At 44.9% G+C, this 22,956-nt stretch overlaps 1 protein-coding gene across 7 annotated transcripts in view; it reads left to right on the plus strand.

Moving 5' to 3' along the window:
• The window catches only part of HMGXB3 (HMG-box containing 3), a 121,324-nt gene that overhangs the window by 62,465 nt on the left and 35,903 nt on the right, over positions 1-22,956 (plus strand). For all 7 annotated transcript variants that reach the window (XR_010986955.2, XM_078768107.1, XM_068135503.2 and 4 more), the window contains exons 11-20: positions 9,742-9,896; positions 10,161-10,253; positions 11,271-11,764; positions 13,007-13,123; positions 14,183-14,481; positions 14,641-14,771; positions 14,888-15,019; positions 18,017-18,201; positions 18,512-18,749; positions 18,889-19,034. Coding sequence is in view for 6 of the 7 variants with exons in the window: in XM_078768107.1 (XP_078624233.1) it covers positions 9,742-9,896; positions 10,161-10,253; positions 11,271-11,764; positions 13,007-13,123; positions 14,183-14,481; positions 14,641-14,771; positions 14,888-15,019; positions 18,017-18,201; positions 18,512-18,749; positions 18,889-19,034 (1,990 nt within the window). In the remaining variant the exon portion in view is untranslated. The remainder of the gene's footprint in view (positions 1-9,741; positions 9,897-10,160; positions 10,254-11,270; positions 11,765-13,006; positions 13,124-14,182; positions 14,482-14,640; positions 14,772-14,887; positions 15,020-18,016; positions 18,202-18,511; positions 18,750-18,888; positions 19,035-22,956) is intronic.

The following is a 22,956-nucleotide window of genomic DNA, read 5'->3' on the forward strand; positions in this document are numbered from 1 at the left end:
CACATAAAGCGGGTAAAACCATAAGGTGTACATCAGGGAAAACCCGTCCCTTTAGCACTAGTTTCAATCGGCATTCCCCTTTTGTGCTAAGCCGGAGTCCCTGGGAAGCCATGAAGATCCGTCTCGTAGACCGCCCGATCCGCCATCCATGCCTGAGCACAAGTCGCTGGTCGATAAAACTATCCGTAGATCCGGTGTCCACCAAGGCCTGAACACAATGGCCCTCAACCATAAGGGGAATAAGGGCTTGAGCCAGGCCAGACGAGGCAGCTGGGAGCGGGACTGAGCCCCCCGAATGGGTCGGACCAGCCTCGCGGGTGGATCCTACACCAGCAGCAGTTTTGCGATCGTGGCCGGTGTCTGCGTTGACCATGGGGAATCCATTATCGTCATCAGAGGGCTTTCCCCAGCATTCCGGTGTTTCGCGATTCAAAATCCGACGAGAAAAGGCCTCCGTAGTATTTGGCATCGCCTTTTGACACTCCTGGCAGATAAAGGCTTCCGTTGTAGCCGAAATCGCCTTTTTCGTTTGGTCGCTTTGACAAAAGGCTTCCGTAGTATTCGAAATCGCCTTTTTCGTTTGGTCGCTTTGACAAAAGGCTTCCGTAGTAGTATTCGAAATCGCCTTTTTCGTTTGGTCGCTTTGACAAAAGGCTTCCGTAGTATTCGAAAGCTGTTTCTTCCCTTGCGTGGCTCGAGGTTTGGCCAAGGACGCGGCCTTTGTCCCCGATGGAGAATGAGACGTTGGTGGCTGTCCGGTGGCGCCAGTCAAGGTTGTCTGCGCGCCCAGCGGGCCGCGGAGAGGGGCCCTCCCCTTCGAAGTCGGGTAAGGCGCTGGGCTCGTGGGTTCTGCTACAAGCCCGTTCAAGGTTGCCGCGCCTGCGCGACCGCGGCTGCGCGAGTCGAAGGGCCGCGAGCCGCGTGCCGATTTCTTGCACACTTTCGCGTAATGTCCCTTTAGCGAGCACAAATGGCAAATAGCGTCACGTGCCGGACACACGACTCGGGCATGACGAGGCCCTCCACAAAAAAAACATGCGGCCCCGCGCAAGGCCTTGGGTCTGCTGGTCGTAACGGCAGCTGTCAGGGTAGGGTCATCCTCCGGAGCCTCCCGGAGTTCAGCAGGCGGATCCACGTCCTCGTCAGTGGTACTCTCCGGCCGGGCGTGTAGTGAGGTGCCCGCCAAAAGGCGCGTGCGATCATAGGCGTTCGATTGCATCCGCGCTTCGGTATACACCGTCGCTTGCTCAACCGCCGTAGCGAAGGTCAGGTCGGTCTTCTCCAAGAGTTTGAGACGTAGTTCCTGGGAGGAGACCCCTGCTATGAAGGCATCTAAAAGTCGATCATCTTTAGCCTGCTCGGGAGTCCGTGGCTCCTTGGCGCTGTCCAGCATGAGCTGCCGGAGCTCCTGGGCGTAATGATCCATAGGCTCGTTGGGCTGCTGCCGCCGCGTCTGCAGCAAATAACGCGCATACACAGGGCTTTTTTCTTTTATATAAAGCCGCTTGAGCTCCGCGATGGTAAGATCATACGTCGTGCATTGAGCGACCGCGTGGTAGACCCGGTAGTCGATTTTTGAGTGTAATATTGCCAGCTTCGCGGCAGGCGTCGGAGCGGTCTCAGGCTCATCAAAGAGATGCTCCAGTTGTCGGAGCCAGTGCTTGAGTTGCAAGCCTCCGTCCGTGGCTTGTGGGTCGGCGCTGAAAATGGACACCGTCAACGTCTTGTTGCCAGCCATGTCAGCAGATCTTAAATGCAATTAAGTGTTGTGGAAAACCATTCAGGTCCGCACAACTTTAGCCCAACGGTTTGGTTTAATTGCATTTAGATCATTAGATCATTCCTGTAAGTAGAAATACACAATAAGCATACGATGCGACATCTCATAAAGCCATTCATATCAGTCAATGCAAGCAAGCTAGATATTCTATAAAGGCGTACCATTAACGAGGCTACCGATGTAACATGTCACAAGGGAGAAGTCTCGGAGCACTGACACAGCAACGGGTCTTATAGTCACGCCCCTAGTGGGGACAACAATGACAGCGAGCAGCGAGCATCCCCACCCGGGTTCAGTACGGATACGATTTCACTACACCCTCTACCTAACACTTACACTACCCGCCCCGGGTACTCGTGAAAGGGGTCCACTCTTCCCCCATCCACACCGTCGCACCATGCACACCACTCCGTACCACTTACTCCAACTCTCTCCACACACCTGTACTTGCACACCTGTGCTTGGTGCCGCCTGCACCCTTCTCTCCCCAAGCGCATTCGCGCTGATCCACAACACTCACTACTCATACACACTGCTCCACACACCTGTCCAGTTGCACACCTGTGCAATCACACCTGTTCAATCCTCACACACACGGCATCATCTCAGCTAACTACTCCCTTCTGAAACCTGCGCTTCCCAGTCGTCCCTTTAAACTATTGCGCTCCCTCGTCATTATCATCCATACTAATCTACCTGCGTCCCCACTACAGGTATCAGTCACTAACTAATCTTAACGTCACCTAAGGTCATCTTCGCTAGATCCCTACACACCATATCCTAACCCACCCGGGCTAGTTTTCACTGCCATACACCCCATAAACTATTGCTCCTTTGCCCCCATCTATGGGAAGGGTGGCAGGGATGCCCCCCTTACCCACCGGGCCCATCGCTCACTACCAATTTGGCACATCAAATTTCAACAAATTAAAAATTTGCCAATCACTACCCATCATCTGCCAATCATTACTGCCAATCCCTTGCCAATCATCAAATTTTGTTTTTCTCTAATTTTGCGTCCAAAACACTATCCTCATCACCCGTCTACTCACTAATACCTCTCGGTGCGCCAATTCCTGTCCAAAGCCCGGCTTCGTAAAGCCAAGCCATGAATGCGGGTTGTTTCGTGGCAGCGGCTGGATGCGTCCGGCATTCGGTGCAGGGACGGGGGCTTACCCGTGCCGAGATCCCACGCACCATCTCGGCACGGAGCCATCCAATGTCCCGCTCTCGACCTGCCGGCACGTCTCACCAAAAAGTGGTCGCCATGACGACCCTTTCTATCGGGCTGCCAGCTCCGCCTAGTGGAGCCCGGACGCGGCCGTTCAAAGCGAGGCCCGGCACGCACCGAGGGCCCGCTTCGGCTATAAGTCGTTCTAAACTCTACCCCGTCTAACGTCGATGCTTCACCTGGACGCTTACACCCCGCAGCCCGTTCCTTGCTCACACATCCAGCCGTGCCCATGCTCCTCGTACCTTTCCTTACACACCTCGGTACACTCATTCCACTCACAGCCTTGGTCACACACCTGACCACCGAACACTTTGGCACACATTCGTTGGTCGCACACCTCACCAACACACCTCTTCGCGCCCCCTCCTCTGTCACCTCCTCTGTGACAATCACAGGTGTGCTCTCATTCGCACACCCAACCACGTGCCTCACTACCAACTCCAGCGTGCATTCCCACTCACGCTCTACCATTCCAGGTGTGCATCCTGCCATTCCAGGTGTACATCCTCGCTCACCTGTCACAGCCAACTCACGCTCCTCGTCACTCTCACTACTCTCACCACCACTCTTGACAACGCACTCACCCTTACTCTTGACAGCGCACTCTTTCCCCATGCACCTGTCCGTTACACACCTTTCTCGCGCACACTCTCCCGTTACACCCTCTGTAACACTCACCACAGGTGTGCATTCTTCCTTACTTTTGACAGCGCACTCTTTCCCCATGCACCTGTCCGTCACACACCTTTCTCGCGCACACTCCTGCGCACACTCTCCCGTCACACCCTCTGTAACACTTACCACAACGCGCTTCCATGTGCTCCCTCGCACACGCGCTACGACCGACTCATTCTCGCCAGCACCCTCACTCCTTGGCACGCACTTTTTCCTCACACACCCCAGAGTCGGACTTTCTCGCACACCTCCTTTTTCGCACACCAGACCTGTCACACACTTCACCAACGGCCTCTCACGAACACCCGGGTCCATCTCGACCCCAAGCTTCTTAAATCCCCTGGCGCATCATACGCACGACCATATTGGTCACCACTTACACCGGGTCCTCTTCCTCTTCGCTTCTCCTCCATCACCTGCGAATCCCTCATCCGGTTAATGAGCACATCATCACGATCCAAACACAGACTTTGGACCAATTCTTTTACTTCCTCCTTTATCTCCTTCTTATCCCCTCTCCGTCGCTTCTTAATTTCGCTCATCCCTTCTTCCACTTCTTCTAATTTCTGCTTCACCTCTTTTATTCCCCGGTACGTCTCCTCAAGCTCGTCCTCCAAGGCTACCTTGACCGTTTCCATGTGCGTCCTCACCTGCCGGTCCTTCGTCTCCATTACCTCTATCACCTCGTCCAGCCTCGTTGTCAGTCCCTCACGTACCATCTGACATTCCCTCTTCGTCGCTACCAAGTCATCTTTTAGTTCTTTCTGTGTCGCTTTTAAACCTCCTAATACCGCAGTGTTCCTTTGAACCTGCTCCACTAACTCCGTCTGTCCCACCGTCAGCTGCTCCACCTCCTGCGTCAGGTCCTCTATGCCCCCTTGTAACTTTACAGTCCCCTTTCTCACCTCCTTCTCCATGTGCTCCTTACAGTGCCTCACCTCCTCGCGCACTCCTCCGACCTCCTCACTCACTCCTCTTCTGATCTCCTCTCCCATCACTTGCATCTCCTGCCCAGATGCCACCCTCATCTGCTCCATTTCCTCCCTGTGAGCATCCAGTTTGGTTTCTACCCCAATTCTGACCCCCTCTATCTGCTGCCCCATTTGTTCAACTTCCCTTTCCGCTTGGTCCCTCATGTCCCTCAATTTGCCTTCCATACTGTTTTCTAACCCCTCTAACCCTTTTTGCATCCCTTCCATTTGATTCTCTTGAGCGGCCATTCTGTTTTCTACCCCCGTTAACCCCTCCTGTATTTCCCCTAATCTATTGTCTAACCCCTTAAAATTATTGTCTACCCCCTCACTGGTACCCCTCGCTTCGTCCCTCATTACCCCCATTTGGTTTCCCATTACCCCCAATTGCTCACTCTGAGCATCCATCCGGTTCCCCATTACCCCCATTTGGTTTCCCAACCGCTCACTATCAGCCCTCATTCCCACCATTTGTTCCATAAGGGCCCTCATTTGCAGGAGGAAAAGGTTCGAATCCACCAGGGGCGCTGCCACGGTCGCGGGCGCGGTGACCAGCGAGGCGCCATTTTGTGCGTCTGCCACCCTCGCTGCTTCGCTCTCCTCGCGTCCCTCAATTTGGTCCTGGACCGACCCTGCCTCACTCTCCACTACCGGACCCCAGCCGACTTGGTCTGCCATAGCGCGACTTTCAAAATTCGGGTTTTTATTTCCGTATAACAAAATCAAATTTCGCCGTTATAATTTCGTCGAGCGCAGTAAACGCGCTCCGGATCGATTCTACCTCCCAAAGTTTGGGCCTAACAAATTTAGTCCCGGGTCCGAATTCCACTCCTCGACACCAATTGTTACAGACGCGGTTGTGGATGTTAGTTTACCGAGCGGTTTGGTATGACCACGTCTGCACAGTTTACCCGATTATGCTCGAACGTTGACTAGTCGCGCTACGCTAGATCAATGAAGGAAAAGGACACAACGGCTGGGATTCAAATGACACGACACCAAGGGTTCAGTTCTCAAGACCTCCGGAGGAGGTTATATTATGGCGGAAGGTTAGATTACAGGGATGAGAGGGACACCATAGGAAGATAGGCACTTAGACACACTCTTATATTAACCCCAACAGACGACAGATAAACGGGACAAAAGGCTGACTCACACGGGGATTGATGGCAAGGAAAGGCAGGATCGATGGCTCCAGGTGCACCTGGGCTCAGGGCAGAATCGACCCGGTTCGGTCCGGTCCAAAGATGCGGGGAGGTATCGTCGCGCTGGGGGTGGCGGTGGCTTCCTCTGCTCTCCGTAGTTCAGGCGCATCTTACCTCACATCCGGTAAGTCGCCGCGTATATCCGGCGGGGAGTGACACGCCCTCGGCTCGTTAGCTCCGCCCCAGATGGAATCGGCACGTTGCTTCTCATTGGGTGCGTGCGGGGGGGGGTTACCGGCTCCGCCCTTGACGAGGGGCTGACAAGGAGCCCCTTCGTGGTAACCCCGTCGGAGCGCATGGTCATGGCGGCTAACCGAGCCGGTGTGAGGACGCACACTCCCCCCGCGCGCCGTTGTTGTAGTTGTTGTTGTTGTTTCATGGGGAAGATGGGAGGAGGTAAGGGAAGGTCCTAAACTCACTACTGGTGCCATATAATCACATTCTGGTGCAACGAAGAGTCAGAATTAATGGAAACGAGTCCTTAACTGACATAGACTAAGAATAACTAGCAAGATGTCCGAAAGTTGTCTACGTGAGATGCGGTGGACCTGGGCACGACATTTAATGGGGGAAAAAGGGGAAGGTCGGTTCTACAGAGTGTTGTTTACAGACAATGGGACTAGGGAATGGGGGATTGGGGATAGTTGGGGAGTATTGGGGAAATAGGGGAATATTTACAAGCGGATATGGAGGCCAAATTCCATATTCGCAACAATATATATATATATATATATATATATATATATAGATATATATAGATATATATATATATATAGATATATATATATATATATATATATATATATATATAGATATATATATATATATATATATATATAGATATATATATATATATAGATATATATATATATATATATATATATATATATATATATATATATATCTATATATATATATATATATATATATATATATATATATATATATATATATATAGATATATAGATATATATATATATATATATATATATATATAGATATATATAGATATATATATATAGATATATATATATATAGATATATATATATATAGATATATATATATGTATATATATATATATATGTATGTATGTATGTATATATATATGTATGTATGTATGTATATACATATGTATGTATGTATGTATATATATATACAGACTTGGCATTTAATATGGAATCTTTTTTTTGTGGGGGTGAACTTACTTTTCAAGATGACTTAGAACCAAATAGTCAGGTTCACTATGTCAATAAATTATATTTCGTTCAAAATCATGGTAGATTAGCAAAACCTATACATTTTTGGAAAGGTTATAGCATAAGGAAACTAAAAATCAATGTTTACATTTGAAGACATACCTGTATGGCGGCCATTTTGGATTTTCAAAATGGCCACTGTAAAATACATATTTTGTTCTATTTCTGCCTCTAATTACCCTAAAAACTTTTTAAAATATACTAAACCTATATTTTCAGGGACAAGGAATCCAATGAAAGTATCAAATTAGTGCTATGGGGAATGGTAAGACACGAATCAAAGGTTTTGAATTGCAAAATACTGTCTTTATATTCGCGATAAGTTGCAAAATCAAATACATGTTATCATTTTGTACAGGCAGTTAACAACATCAAAATGTGTCACAATAATTCATATCACCAAACATACACAGGCAGTCAGCAAAATCATATATACACATGCAGTCAGTATAACTTCACATCTACACAGGCAGTCAATGACAAAATATACACAGGCAGTCAATGGCATCAAACATACACGATTACAGAATATGCCATTTAGAGTTCGTCATCACTGTCCTGTGTGTCGTATCCGACAATATAGTCCGCATCGTTTTCACTGTCCGTTCCACACAAGCAAAGGTCCGTCAAATTGATTGGCAAATCGTATTGGTCGAATGGTCGATCGAATCGAATTCGATGAATCGAATCGAATCGAATCGATCGAATTGGTCGAATGGTCGAATGGTCGATCGAAGCGATTGGTCGAATGGAATTGGTCGATTGGTCGAATTGGTCGAATATAATTGGTCGGAATTGGCAAATGTAAACATTGATTTTCAGATTTTCCATGTTATAACGTTTCCAAAAATGTATAGGTTTGCTAATCTACCATGATTTTGAACGAAAAAACATAGTGAACCTGAATAAAAAGTTCATTGGAATTATGTTGAAATTATTCTAGATTTTGTTAATGTGACCTTTAAAAGAAACAAAAACCACATTTGACATTTCGAAGAAAATAAATTGATCCTTGAAAGTGATGTAAACTGATATCGAACTCAATTCACGGACAGTACTGTGTTAAACTTATTTGCGTTTTCCAGAAGTATCTCTTTATTTTGCACATTAGCCAAAAAAAATTTGAAACAAAAACAAAAGTTAAATTACGACTGGGATTACGGACAGTAAAATTACAGTTCAGTACATCGTGTAACCCCCACGAGCATTCAGGAGAGCACATACACGTTGAGGCATGCTGTTCACAAGATTTGCCAAGGTTTGGACAGGAATCGCTTGCCACGACGTTACAATAGCCTGCTGCAATTCACGCACAGAGGCAGGCTGCTGGTCCAAGTTGTCGATTTGACGCGTTAATTCTGCCCACAAGTTCTCTATCGGATTCATATCCGGGGACATGGCAGGCCACCCCATATGCTCTACACCACGGTCAGCAAGAAAGTGTTGGATCATGTGAGCACGATGAGGCCGTGCATTGTCATCTTGGAAGGCAAAGTTTCCTCTAAAGGCTGCACGAACAAATGGAAGCAATGTTTCTTCCAGAATGGCCCTGTGCTTGAACTGGTTCAGGTTTCCATTCAGAACAACCAGGTCAGTTTTGCCGCCTGCATGAAACGCAGCCCAAACGGTCACCCCACCACCTCCAGCTTGGACTCTTGGCACTATACAATCTTCGTTGTAGGCTTCATGCACTTGTCTGCGCACTCGGACGCGGCCATATTGACGATAGACCAGAAATCTAGACTTGTCACTTAAGATCACGTGATTCCAGTGTCCTGGCTGCCATTGACAGTGCTCTCTGGCCCACTGCAATCGGCGCTGGCAGTGTTGTCTGGTCAGATGTGGCTTTCTCAGGGGATGCCTGGCACGATAGCCTGCTTGAACCAGTCGTTGGTTGACTAGCCTTCTGGATACAGGCACATTTGTCAGTTGCTGCCACTCAGCCCTAAGCCGATCAGCTGACTTGGTACGGCCATTGCGGACTAACCGGTGCAGCTGGTGATCATCCCTCCTTGTGGTTCTGCGGGGACGTCCTGACCTCGGTATTGGAGTAGGGACACCCCTCTGAGCATTTCGTTTCAGGATCTTTGACACCTGACCTTTAGTGATGCCATACTGCCGAGCAATAGCACGATGTTTAATGCCGGAATTTCGTAAAGCCACCACTAAATGACAAACAGCATTGTCGAGTTGAAGGACCATCTCCAGGGGAAGCGGCAATAACTTTTGTAGACGTGCAGCAGTTGTTTTCCACTAATACAGAACGCAACAACCCTTATATAGCCGATTGTGAAGCCAATCGTCAAATGTACCTGTCCGTACATTTTGTCACGCCACCTGTGATATAGTCCTGTTATTGACTTCTTGCTGCGACAGACAATCAGTGACATGGTTCTTTTAACAAAAAAATCACCGAAGCGTAAAAGAAACTCACCAGATTGATATACCAAGTTCAGAAAGTAAACCCAAGTCAAGAAAAAAAAAAAAATTCCATATTAAATGCCAAGTCTGTATATATATATATATAAAATTATTTTCTTATATCAATATACATTTTAGTATGCATCACAGTCGCACCTTTTTTGATTTGCATATTTTGAACACCCCACTGTGCCAAAGAACGAGGCCACCCCGTCGACGTTCGAGTCGTCGATCGTGCAGCCACAGTCGGACAAGAAAGCTCGCCTTAGCTGGAGGAGTTAACAAACCCCTTCGACCTATCCTGCCTGCCATCACTACAAATGCCTCACCAAGTCTGCAGCCTCACTCGCTCGGTACGGCCATCCATGTTTTTCTACATCTTTGTTTATATTGTGCTACATCCTTAATTGCATCACTGTAAAAGTATTTCTCGTCATTTTAGCATACTTCCCTCAGCACACACACACACACACACGCCCAGTATCCTTTATTGTGCTACATGTTCCTGCCTCGTTTTATTATTTTTATTTTTAAACATCTTTTTACAAAATGATCTTATTTTAGATCGCCAGTATTTTCATCTTGCTATCCTATATCGCTGCCGACCCTTTTGGTAGGCTCTTCATCCAACTTGGCTTATGTTCAGCTGGTGGCAGTTTCAGGAACAAGTGAAACGACAGTACCCGGCTCACCTGTTCATTCACATCCTGGTAAGATGACCCTTTGCCGATCTCAAAGTCCTTCAACCAAAAGATTCAGGTTCTCCCATCCTCAAATTAGATTAGTCTGTGGCAGTGGAGAGTTTGGCTTGATTCAGCAGATTGATTTTACTTACGAAGACACGTCTTCTCATTGTACCTGCAAATTACGATTGATTCAGGTTAATACAACTTGATGGACACTTGTTATATGTTTGATTTCCAGTACACGAGTGTTTTATTACATCTTTGCACTCTTCACATTGGTTGATAATGGATTGTGTTTATTGGAGGATTCCATTTATATCTGATTGACTTGTAATTGTAGTTACATGCTTGTTTTTGTGGGGGTTGTTTGGAGGAAGGTTGTTCAAGATTTTTCACACTATGCATCAAAGCCACAGACACAACTGCCCAGGAATCAACTGTCTGCCAACCGACCAGGAAGCATAGGTCAACCATTTGGCCACCTAGTGACGTTCAACAGGGACGAGGCAGGCCTTTCTTGACCAAGTTCTAATATACTCCTGCAGGAATAACAGCAGGTTGCAGTGGAGTGGGAGGGAGGGTTTTGCCTGGTGGGGGAGGTGGAGTGGAAAGCATCTTTGTCATTGTCGGGTTGTCAATGCTTTTGCTGTGGAACACGAGACCAAACTGGGTGTCATCACCTTATCTTGTGTGTTGGGTGTGTGTATGTGGATGGGTGAGGAGGTGTATCTTCTGGTACCGTGCGGTGCTTGCTTGTGGTAAATATTTATGTGCATTTATTTCACATGAAGACCTGGCTCCATGATTCTCAAAACTCACTCGTGCCACTCACACGCAACTCAAGATATCTTTCAGGTATCTTGTCCTGAAAGGTGACCAATGTAATGTGAGTGCCACAAAGTGTTGTCTGGTCCTTACTACTCAAACCAGACCAATTGGTGATGCGTATTGAGGTGGCGGATAAGTTGTATATTATATTCCCTGTGGAGGTGTGTCTTCTTCTTCAAGTTATTAACTGAAATCATTTTGTATTTTTTACAGGAAAATTGACAGTTGGGGAAGCTAACCTGGTCCCCTCAGTTTCTCTGTCGCATCCAACACCTGCATATCAGGCATTGGCAGGTCGTAAACCAAGTCAACCACCACCTTGCCAGAAGAACCAATTGTTACCACCAAGCTTAAAATCCAGCCAAGTGCAACTTCCAGGCCTCAAATATAGTGCAGCACAACCACCCAGCCTCAAATCCAGCCCAGCACAACCACCAAGCTTCAAATCCACCCCAGCACAACCACTAGGTCTCAAATCCTGCTCAGCACAACCACTAGGTCTCGGATCCAGCCCAGGACAATTAACAGGCCTTCAATCTAAACTGAGAGCACAACCAGGTTCCAAAAACGATCTTGCATCACTGGGTTTTGAATCCGCCACCATTAATGATTCGACAGTGACCAGCCATCAAGAAGCTGATTCCAGGCAATTTGCGACTGGAACGACTGGCAAGAGCTCTCGAAACCACAACCGTGGCAGCCCTTTTGTAAGAGAGCATTCAAACACCCATTTTTATTTTTTCTTCCGATTATTGTTTGTGTGTCTGGCTGCCTGTGTTTTATTTTTCATTACCTCCGCCATCAAAGGTGATGGAGGTTATGTTTTCACCCCTGTCTGTCTGTTTGTGAAGAAGATATCTCAAAAAGTTGTGGACGGATTTGTCGAAACTTGATGGATATGGATTTGGATATGAGAATTATTTAATTTCTTAAGTGATTCTTCACATAGATGGGGCTAAAACCAATCTATAGCAGGATATCTCTCAGTTATGGATGGATTTGGATGAAACTTGGTGGACAGGTTGTGTGTGTGACAAGGAAGAATCGATTCAATTGTGGTGAAGATCCAGATCCTGCTAGTAGAATTTTTTAAGTGATTCTCCACGATTGGGAGATAGGGCCAAAAACGATATACAGCACGATATCTCAAAAAGTTGTGGACGGATGATTTTGAATAAATGTGATTCTGTATTGTGATTTCCTGGTCTACTCTGGGATACAAAATGTAAACTGTTCGCTTGGTATGCTCTCTACTGAGTGCCGTTCTAGTTTAGATCATGTTATACGCAAGTATAGATGGTGTTGGGGACAGGAAATTTAGAAAAAATATGAGAGTATAAAGGTGGGGCTGGTGGGTATTGGGGAAGGAGGTGAAATGGAGGATGGGCAGTGGTAGTTGGGAAAGTTTGAATGAGATTTAAGGAATCAGAAGGGAAGGAAGAGTGGTGCATGGAAAAGGGATTGTTTTGGATGAGGTCTACTTCACTCCTTCAAAGCTAAGTTCTACCAATCGGATTATTTGGAGTCAACCTGTTGTAAATGTTGATTTTCACATTGGAAAATGTTGTGTTCGTTGATGTTTTTGAGAGTCCCGTACATCTTGGAGTGCTTGTTGTTGTTCCTGTTTTTGAGTTTTTCAGTCGGCCTCATGTGCCCAGTTGGTGCATTTCTTTATCTCTCTGGTTACCTTCGAACCCCTGTCATTCTGCAAAGTTGTTGCTCTGTTGTTTGCATCTCCATAAGCTTAAACCTTTTAAAAATACAAAACTGTTAAATTCCACCAATTTTCATGCTCAGTAGGTTGAAGGCCTCAAAGCTGAAGATAAAAGGAACATTTTTATTTTTTATTTTTTACATTATCTTCCAGAATGATACGAAGGGTGAAATTACAATCTTTATTAACTTGTTATCTCTATTTGCCACAATACCCCATCCCACATTCTCATCAGGAGCTGGGCTTGCCCACATGCCGAGGCAAGGGTCGCTGTAAGACATCAGGCTGTAACTTTGTCTACATGAATCGTTACAAACCAGCTGTTTGTCCCAAATGTGGCCGCAGTTTGAGGGTGAGGCAACCCCAGAGCATCATTCGTGCTTTTGGCGTGTAGATGTCTTGCACTACATATCTTGCATACCAGATAAAGATGTCGAACATCATTGTGTTTATGTATAATTGATGAAAGCTTTAGTAAATGATAAAACAAATCAATGCATCCCCCATCAATCAATACATCCCCCAGCTGTAACATCCCCCATCCTTCACATAGGCAGGCTGCAGCCTCTTCCTGCTCTGCAGACCTTGATAGAATCACAAGCTGGTCAAACACTTGGAATCTTTCATTCCTGACAAATCCCACACACTCATAAGCTCTCTCTGAAAGGACCGTCTGGCAAACCCTTCCATCTACTTTGTAAACAATCCTCTTGAAATGGTTCAGTCACTCAAACTTTTGGGCCTTACTATCAATCATGATCACTGAGCTCAATTTGGAGTGTCAAAACAAAGGGGTAGAATACTTGTTGACTCAAGACATTTCAGATTTTCATTTTTAATTATTTTGTAAACATTTCTAAAAAAGGAATTCCATTTTGTCATTTCAGGGTATTATGTGTAGATCAGTGACGATCTCAATTTAATCCATTTTAAATTCAGGCTGTAACACAATAAAATGGGGGAAAGGGTGAAGGGGTGTGAATACTTCCTGAAGGCACTGTATGTCTGCTGCAGCCAACATGGATGCTTTCACAGAAAATACTGGGAAACTCATGACCACCCTCTCACCCCATCACCCCCTACATGCCCCTTGGTTTTATCCCCTTGTTACACTTTTCTCTCTTCTCTTTCCTTCCTCAATCCCTCACCCCGTATACTCTCCCTCTCTTCCCAAAAAATATTACTCACTGTTTACTTCCTCCCTCTCCTTCTCCCCCTCAACACCATCCCATCATATGTAATATGTAGAGTTTCTTTATTAAGGACGTATCAGTCTTGCACATGGCCGTCATTGGTATCACGTTTGAGAAAACATCACTATCCTCATTTGACGTTACAGTATTTACCATGAATTATTGTTTTGCCTTTCTTATTCATTGTTCCTCTGCCTGAATTTTCCCTTTTCTTCCAGTTCAGCTGCCACTCCGCCGACTCTTCACGAGCATTATCTCCAGAGCAGAGCCAGCTTCAGTGCCGGAGCACGTTGCGCCTCCTTCGCCATACACTTCAATTACCCGAGGCCGAGGCCGATTTTGCACCGGCACTTGCTCGACTTGCCTCACTTCCTGATCTTAATTTTTCCTCAGGGATAGAAGCTGATAGTCTTCCGTCTGAGCAAAACGGAAAGGATTGTTCCGATTCCAAACTGAGGTTTTTACCTCTACAGCAGGCTTGTGGTCTTTGTGGGACCAGTCTGTGTGACATTCCTCGGTACGTTTTTTGACGTTTTAAAATTATTTCTGATTGATAGTAGGCCATTATTAATTCGGTGTTGGTATCTGGTTTGTGCACTTAAAACATTTGATGGAGTCGAGGAGTGCACTTGACTAGAGACAGCTAAATGAGTACCGATTGTTGTGATTTTTACAGTGAGGTGATGAATTGGGATGGAGAGTGTTGGTTGTTCACAGTCTGTTGTTTGAAGAAGGTCTCTATATCCACGATGAGGTGTCAGAATTCAACCTGCCTTGCTTTGCACACTTATCAGGACATTGACAACGGTACTGATTGCCTTCCTTTCTCTCTGTAGAGAGTAATGTTTTTTTTAAATGCATAACAATTCTTTTTCTTTTAAGAATGATTTTCTTTAAAAAACAAAGACAAATGCTGTTCGTAGGATTATTTAATGTTGGTAATCGGCTCATTGTTGGAGTTGATTTGCTGCTGAGGCTGAGACAGGGAGTCAAGGACGGTGAAAATCCTCGTGTGCTTGCCACAGACCTGCTGCTCACCAGCCAAGAACTCACGGGCAAGCCAATGTGCCATCACACCGTTTATTCTATTAACAAACTTTAATTATATTATTACCTCTGCCACCAAAGGTGGATGGAGGTTGTTTTCACCCCGTCTGTCTGTTTTTGAACAAGATATCTTAAAAAGTTGTGGACGGATTCGGACGAAATTTGGCAGAGTGGTAGCGTATGTGACAACGACGAAATGATTAGATTTTGGTGAAGATGCGGATTCTGATCCGGCTACTAGAATTTTTAAGTGATTCTTCACCATTGGGAGATAGGGCCAAACACGATTCAGAGCAGCATATCTCAAAAAGTTGTAGACAGATTTGGACGAAACTTGGTGGAGAGGTTGGGTGTCTGACAAGGACGATTTGATTCAATTTTGGTGAAGATCTGAATATTGATTCGGATATGAGAATTATTTAATTTTTTAAGTGATTCTTCACCATTGAGAGATAGGGCTAAAACCAACATATAGCAGGATATCTCAAAAAGTTATGGATGGATTTGGACGAAACTTGGTGGACAGGTTGAGTGTGTGACAAGGAAGAATCGATTCAATTTTGGTGAAGATCCGGATCCAGATCTGGCTAGTTGAATTTCTAAAGTGATTCTTCACCATTGGGAGATAGGGCCAAAAACGATATATAGCAGGATATCTCAAAAAGTTGTGGACGGATGATTTTGATTTTCTGGTCTACTCTAGGATACAAAACGTAAACTGTTCACCTGCGGAGGGGAATGCTCTCTACTGAGTGCCGTTCTAGTTTACATTATTTTATGTGGACAACAAGAAAGAATATGAATATGAATGTAACACATGCACACACACACACATGATGAACCAATTGTCCACACCATTGAAATGGAATTTAGCCGAGATAAGTGTGCAAAGTGCTTATTCGTACGTGGTAAATGGAAAACATAAATTCGAAAAGTGCACCTAAAGGTGGTTATAAGTGTGCAAAGTGCACATTCGTACGAGGTAAATGGAAAACATAAATTCGACCAAAATGCAACAATACAGGGAATAGAAAACCAAGCATCAATTGCCAAAAAATACCTGCTCAAAACGAGGCTGATCCTGAAAACATACCTTTCCACAAAAAAAAAACAATATAAAAGCCACAAACCAACTGGCAGTACCAATGTTCTAATACAGCTGCGGAATAGTAAACTGGCGACAAGCCAATATCAAAAAACTAGATATTGAAACAAGGAAACTCCTCACTATCCACAAAATATTCTCCAGGAATCAGTGCATCCCCAGAATATAGTTGCCAAGGAAAGAAGGAGGTGGTGGCCTGATGAACTCAATTAAGCAGAGTGGCAACTGTAGGATTAGCAGAGTATGTGAAATGCTCAACAGACTACTGATTACAATTTGTATACAAGTATAAACACAACAAACTAGAAAAGGTATCTCTCACTCACCTTGCAACAAACTTCCAAAATCAGATGCGAATAGAAGGTGTCGCGCACCAAACCGAAACAGCAACAAATGCAATCCCAACGATTGCAAAAAAGACAAAAGAAAAATACAAAATGAAATATCAACAGATATATAGTGACAACTGAGAGAAACACAAAAAGCAGGGCAATATTAAAAAGAGTTGGACAGATTGGGAATAGACAAAGAAGGATTATTGGAATGGCTAAGAAGATGTCAGCTCAACTGGGATGGAGAACAAATTATTATAAATGCCCAACACCAAGGACAATAAGATGGCAGGACTGAGTTAACCGGACAAGTGTAGGTTCTGCAAGGTGGAAACAGAAAGCATGAGTCAACTCCCATTATAATATATAAAATAACCACCTTTAGAGGCCATTTTTCCCCGCAAAGCGGGGGTTGGCCTTTTTCGGGAACCGTGGTTGTTGTTTTTCGGTCCCCTTTTTGAAGCAATGTTTTACGGCCGGATGCCCTTCCTGACGCCAACCCTTTTTGCCGCCTTTAACGACAAACAGGGAATTACCAGTGAACTGGTACTCAATTAGCCGACCTCGGAAGGATGACAGGCTGAGTCAACCCCCCTGGCGTTAATTCAGTGATCGACCGGGATTCGAACCCAGGATCCTAGAATCCTAAGCCGGCACCCTAGCCGCTAGCCCAACACCAGGGTTTTGGGATGCTAGCCCAACACCAACTCCCATTGGGATGTAAAAAACTAATGTCAGGGCAGCTGTACACCCAAAGACACAACAAAGTATGTAGAGTAATGAACTGGCATATCTGCAGAAATTTCAATATCCCAGTTACAAAAAAACTCATGGAAACATTAAGCAAAAACAATCATTGAAAACGAGGACATAATGCTCACGTACAACCTGATGATCCCATCCAGTGTGAACATAGAAAACCAAGCACAGCGATCATAGTACTCAGATACAAAAAGGAAAATATGGCATTGCTAATTGAGGTTTCAATACCCAATGGTTTTGGTCTAAATAACATGGAAATCAAGAAAATGACCAAATATCAAGACCTCAAGAATGAAGTGAAAAGATACCAGAAGCTCAAGAACGCCACAATTGTACCCGTCATAATTAGAGCAATGGGAATGATAAAGGAGAACATCAAAAAGATCCCATAAAGCATAAACCATCCCTGGGAACATTAGCACAAACAAACTAAAGTTGGAGGCTTTACGGGGCTCAGAAACAATCCTGAAAAGAACCATCTGAACAAAACTCTGAGAACACAACCTCACAACTTAGCCCATGAATCACGATCCTTCACATAAGCGTGGATGAATACTTCGAGTCCTCGGAGGACTCAGTTCCACCTTCTGAAACCCGAATTATGAAGATAACAATGAAACACACACACTCCCCATCATATGTGAGAGATTGATACTGAGTTTTTGAGTAATAGATGGACCTTGCCTTAATTTGGATTCTATAGGATGCCTGAAAAAGTTGAAAGATTTCTTTTAAAATTATCCTCTCAATGCCTTAATATTTAATCACTACCTTTCCTTTGCACCCACCTCCATCTTCCACACCAGGTGCTAACCTTACAGCACAGAAACGAGAACATTTGGCAGAAACTATGACAAATGGATACTGGGCCTTTGAGTGCTTGACTGTTCGTGATTACAATGACATGGTGTGTGGTGTATGTGGAATTGCTCCTAAAGTTGAGATTGGAAAGAGGAACCCAAGTTGCTGCCTGTCCTTGCAGTCAGTAGAGGTGAGATTTCAGAGGCTTTCCAGTAATCATCAGCCGTTAAACTTGCGTATGTCTTAAACTCCATTGACCTCTGAGTTGACACCAGACACAAAGTTCCACGTTACAATAACTACATGGTAAAAGATAAATCACTTACCCTTCCCTCCCCCCTCCCCTTCCTCCAAATCCTTCACCACTCACATCTCCGTCACACGTCACCCTTACTTTCTCTCTTTTAACTTGAACACCACCCTCCTTCAACTTGTGGTTGTTAATTCTTTGCTCTCTCTGTCTTTGTCGGTCTCTCTTTTCCTCTTCCCTCCCCCAATAGTTCACTTGGCCAGACAACAATTCTTCAATTGAGTTTGGCTCAAGTGAAGTAAACCCTGAAGATTTCTGGCATACGATGGAGTCCGTTGCCATTGAGCAGGCATTTTTTCCAACATCCATTGCTGTTACACACTTTGATGCACCTATTGTGGCCCCGTTCTTGCCACCTCTCGCTCGGGCACCAATGTCAGTCAGAGCTGAGAGGCACAATGAGAAGCTGGGGATACACTCGTCACCTGGTATATACTCTTATGGCATTTTAATGTGCACTTGCTAAAACTCATTGCTTTGCTGCTTGATAACTTCCCAGCAGCTTCTCTTCTTTTCATTTTAAAAAAAACTACAACTCAATTTATTATTGCTGCATCTGTTACATAGGAGAAGATGAAGGTGATTGTGCAACTCTCTTGCGGTCGCTGCAGTCTGGAAAACTGAAGGTAGAAGACCTGAGAAGCTACAGCTGGGAGTGCCTGGCAAAGCTCTGCTCTTTCTGCGATCTGCCAGCAAGTGCTGAGCTCAGCCATGTATGTATTACAATAGGTTTTACCAACTTAAAAAAAAAATTACTGGTCCATCCAGTGAGAACAGTACAGTAGTTCCTGCTGACCTGTCCATCAGGTGACATCAGTACTGTTTAATAGTCCAGTTGACATCAGGGAGATGAGGATTCCATTGATAGCTACACACTGACTGCATGAGTGGAGGACGTGAGCAAGCTGTTAGTTGAAAGATGATGTCATTATGAATTGTAAAAGCATACCAAAATATGATATAAACCCTCAGTGAAGGCATTTGTTTCATTCCATGGTAACTTTACCCTCTGTAAACTCATGAAGACTTTTACTTCACTGAACTGTGACTGCCTCCAAATTTTTGCTTTGAAGTGATTCTTTCATTGTGGTGGGTTTTTTTGTTTAAAGAGTCGAGGCTCGTTTAAATATGAGCTACCACGTAGAAGATATCACAGAAGGAGCAGGAGACAAGAGGGATGACAGAGGAAGGACAACAACAGTAGGGAACAGGGACATCAGGAGGTCTGTGGAAGAGAGAGGGCTGTGGTGGGTACATAGGATAAACAAGATGTACATGGGATAAACAAGATGTACATGGGATAAAGAAGATGTACATGGGATAAACAAGATGTACATGGGATAAACAAGATGAATACTACAGGGAATTTCAGGAAAGCAAACAGGGGATTTGAAGGTGGATTTGGGGTGGATTAATGGGGGTAGAAATACAAGTACTATAGGCTTGTGAATGTTGCTGTTCTCTGGATTACCACTCAATTATTGGGGCCTTTGTGGGATTAATAATGGTCTGCAATGGAATTAATAATGGCCTAATATCTTACAAAAAGAACAGAACACATAAAATAACGTACTTGCATTCCTCAGCACGTTATCTGACCGGTGTTTTGTTATTTTTGTAAGATAGTAGACCATTATTAATCCCACAAAGACCACATATACACATGCATACACAGTCGTGGCCAAAAATATTGACACCCTTTCACTTTTTTCAAATAACTCACAATTTTCTCTAAAAAGAAGTTGAAATTGACAAAAGTATTTGGTCTCCACAATTCTTCATTTCACTGTTAATATTACAGAACCTTTGTTTTTGATTCAGAACTTAAATATATCCTTTTAAATCAGAAAATATAAAGAAATGGCATTCGCAAAATTATTGACACCCGAGACTTAATATTTGGTATGTTACGGATTAGTCACTTCCGTTGTTGTGGTTTTCATCCACTGTAAACATTTTTGGTTCCATGTACTATTATTGTTATCGTTTAAGTGAAATAGAGATTACTGTTTTCAAAAGGTAAAAAAAGTTTGTGTTTTAAAAGAAACTGGAAACCGGATCGGGAACCAGACGAAAAAGAAGAGGAAGAAGAAGAGGAAAAAGAGGCGGAGCGAGTGGGGTCGGAGAAGGAGCCGAGCTGTTTGGAGGTCTGGAGCAAATGCTGGCGAACGGGGGTCACGAGCAAACTTTGGGGTTTCCTGGGAAAGGGATTCCTGCGACAGTTGTTATCGCTGTGACAGTTAAACCTGCGTGACAGGTTTTGCGGTTGATTCCGAAGAGAATCATTGGAGTGCCGTTACGTCTCGAGAACGGACCGTTGGCCATTTTGCCTCGCGCTGGATTTTCGCAACGCTCCAGGTTTTTCTCCTCACTTCAACCATTTCACCGCATCCAGACGTTAACCTGGTGTGTGTGTGTGTGTAACGTGGATTTTGAGTGTGAATTTGCGGTTCGCCGATTGGGAGCCGTTGAACGTCCATACCCGAAGGTGTGATTTCCCAGCCGCCTCTTGAGGACACTTTTGCCGATCTTTGGCAGTGTGACTGTCAACCGAGTGGGATTCTGGTCTCGATACAACATCGTTCTGACGATCACTGGAGCGTGGATCGACTTTGGTTTGAAGCTGGGACAGAGACATTGGGAATGTTATTTTCTCTCACTTGGAGCACAGTGAGTTATATTGTATGAAACTGATGGTACCATCATAGGAATGATATATTTGTTGTACAGTTGATTAATATTGTTATTGTACTGTTATTCCTGTGTGACCTTAATACAATACTTGTTTGTTGGTAACAATTGGTGTGGTTTCACCATTGATCTTTGACACACAGAATAACACATCTTTCTGCCATGACTCCTCTCGGGGCTCGGAGGTACAACGTGACCAGGGTTTGGGGAGGAGCACGTAACAGGTAGCACAGACTTTGGACAAAATAACTGCAGTCAAGCACTTCCTGTAGCCATGAATGAGCTTCCGACACCTCTCTACTGGCAGTTCGGCCCGCTCTTCTTGTGCAAACTGCTCCAGTTCTCCCAGATTTGAAGGGTGCCTTCTCCCAGCTGCTGTTTTCAGATCTCCCCACAGGTGAACAATGGGATTTTGGGTGCTTTGAACAAATGGACTCATTGCTGGCGACTTCAGAACAGTCCATCGTTTTATCTTGAACCATTTTTGGGTGCTTTTTGAAGTGTGTTTTTGGGTCATTGTCCTGTTGCAAGACACATGGCCTTTGACGGAGACCCAGCTTTTTCTGACACTGGGTTGAACATTGCGCTTCAAAATGCCTTGGTAATCTCCTGATTTCATGATGCCATGCACACATTCAAGACACCCAGTGCCAGAGGCAGCACCGTAACCACAAAACATCACTGAACCTCCTCCATGTTTGACTCTAGGGAAGGTGTTCTTTTCTTTGAAGGCTTCATTTTGTTTTCTGTAAACATAGAGATGATGTGCTTTACGAAAAAGCTCTAATTTGGTCTCATCTGTCCACAGGACATTCTCCCAGAAGGATTTTGGCTTGCTCAGGTAGTTTTGGAAAAACTTCAGTCGGGCTTTCTCAGCAGTGGCATCCTCCTGGGTCTCCTACCATAGAAACCCCTTTCATTGAGTTGGCGACAGATGGTGTGAGTTGAAACTGTCGCACCTTGTGTCTGAAAGTCAGCTTTGCTTCTGTTTGGCAGTTGATCGAGGTGCTTTCTCCACCATTCGAACAATCCTTTGCTGCAATCTTCGATTATGTTTTCTCTTGCGGCCACGTCCATCTTGTGCGCTCCGGCGCGGGAGTCCTCGACTTGGCCATTGCCACCTCTCTCTGAAAAGACCCATTGGGATAAGCTAAGGGCCGGCTCAAGGAACATTTTATTTTTATTATATCTTCCCTGTGTGCGTGTTAGAATCAGTACGTGAGGTACCTCGAAGTAGGAATTAGTTTTTATCAACCCTTATTTCCGTCCGCGATTTATTTTCATTACTCCATCCATTGTGCACATTTTATTGTCGTGTTTATTTGTTCGTGGTTTCGGAATAAACCCGTGTGTTCCATTCAGTTAATCTTTCGCATCCCTTCATTCCCACGCATGCCAAAAATAAGTCATCATCATCGGGAGGCCGCCTCGGAGTTAAGGCTGGTTCGGTTATCTGTCCCTGGTGATCTTAATTACTGGGCGACGCGATATTATGTGTATATATATTGTTGCGCGGACCCTTCGGTTAATACCAGGGCTCGCAGATGGACCGGAACGGCTTTACTGGAGGGGACGACCAAACACGGATTTTACTTATGTAGCGCGGGAAGAAGAAGGGAAGTGGAAAGCTGCGGCAAAAGCGCGTATCTGTGGAAGGCGAACGAACTCGAACAAAACCAGATTTGTGGGGAATGAAAAATAATACAAGGGTTTATTGTAATAAGAATCGGGACAGGGAAACGCGACGATAAATCTAATTCCTAAATTGGGATCCCACACACCGACTTCAGAAACGAACAAGGGAAGAATAATTAATAAAAAGAAACGTCGTGTACTTGTAAATGTGGGGTGTGGGTGCAGCCTTATCTCGTCTGTCGTCTTGTATTGTCTGCTGTCCGATCACGGCTCTGTTCGGCCCCGCTCGCGCGCCACCAGGCCTCGCTC

This window comes from Myxine glutinosa, chromosome 14, assembly GCF_964187855.1.
Source record: "Myxine glutinosa chromosome 14, kmMyxGlut1.1, whole genome shotgun sequence".
In the NCBI taxonomy this organism is placed as follows: domain Eukaryota; kingdom Metazoa; phylum Chordata; class Myxini; order Myxiniformes; family Myxinidae; genus Myxine; species Myxine glutinosa.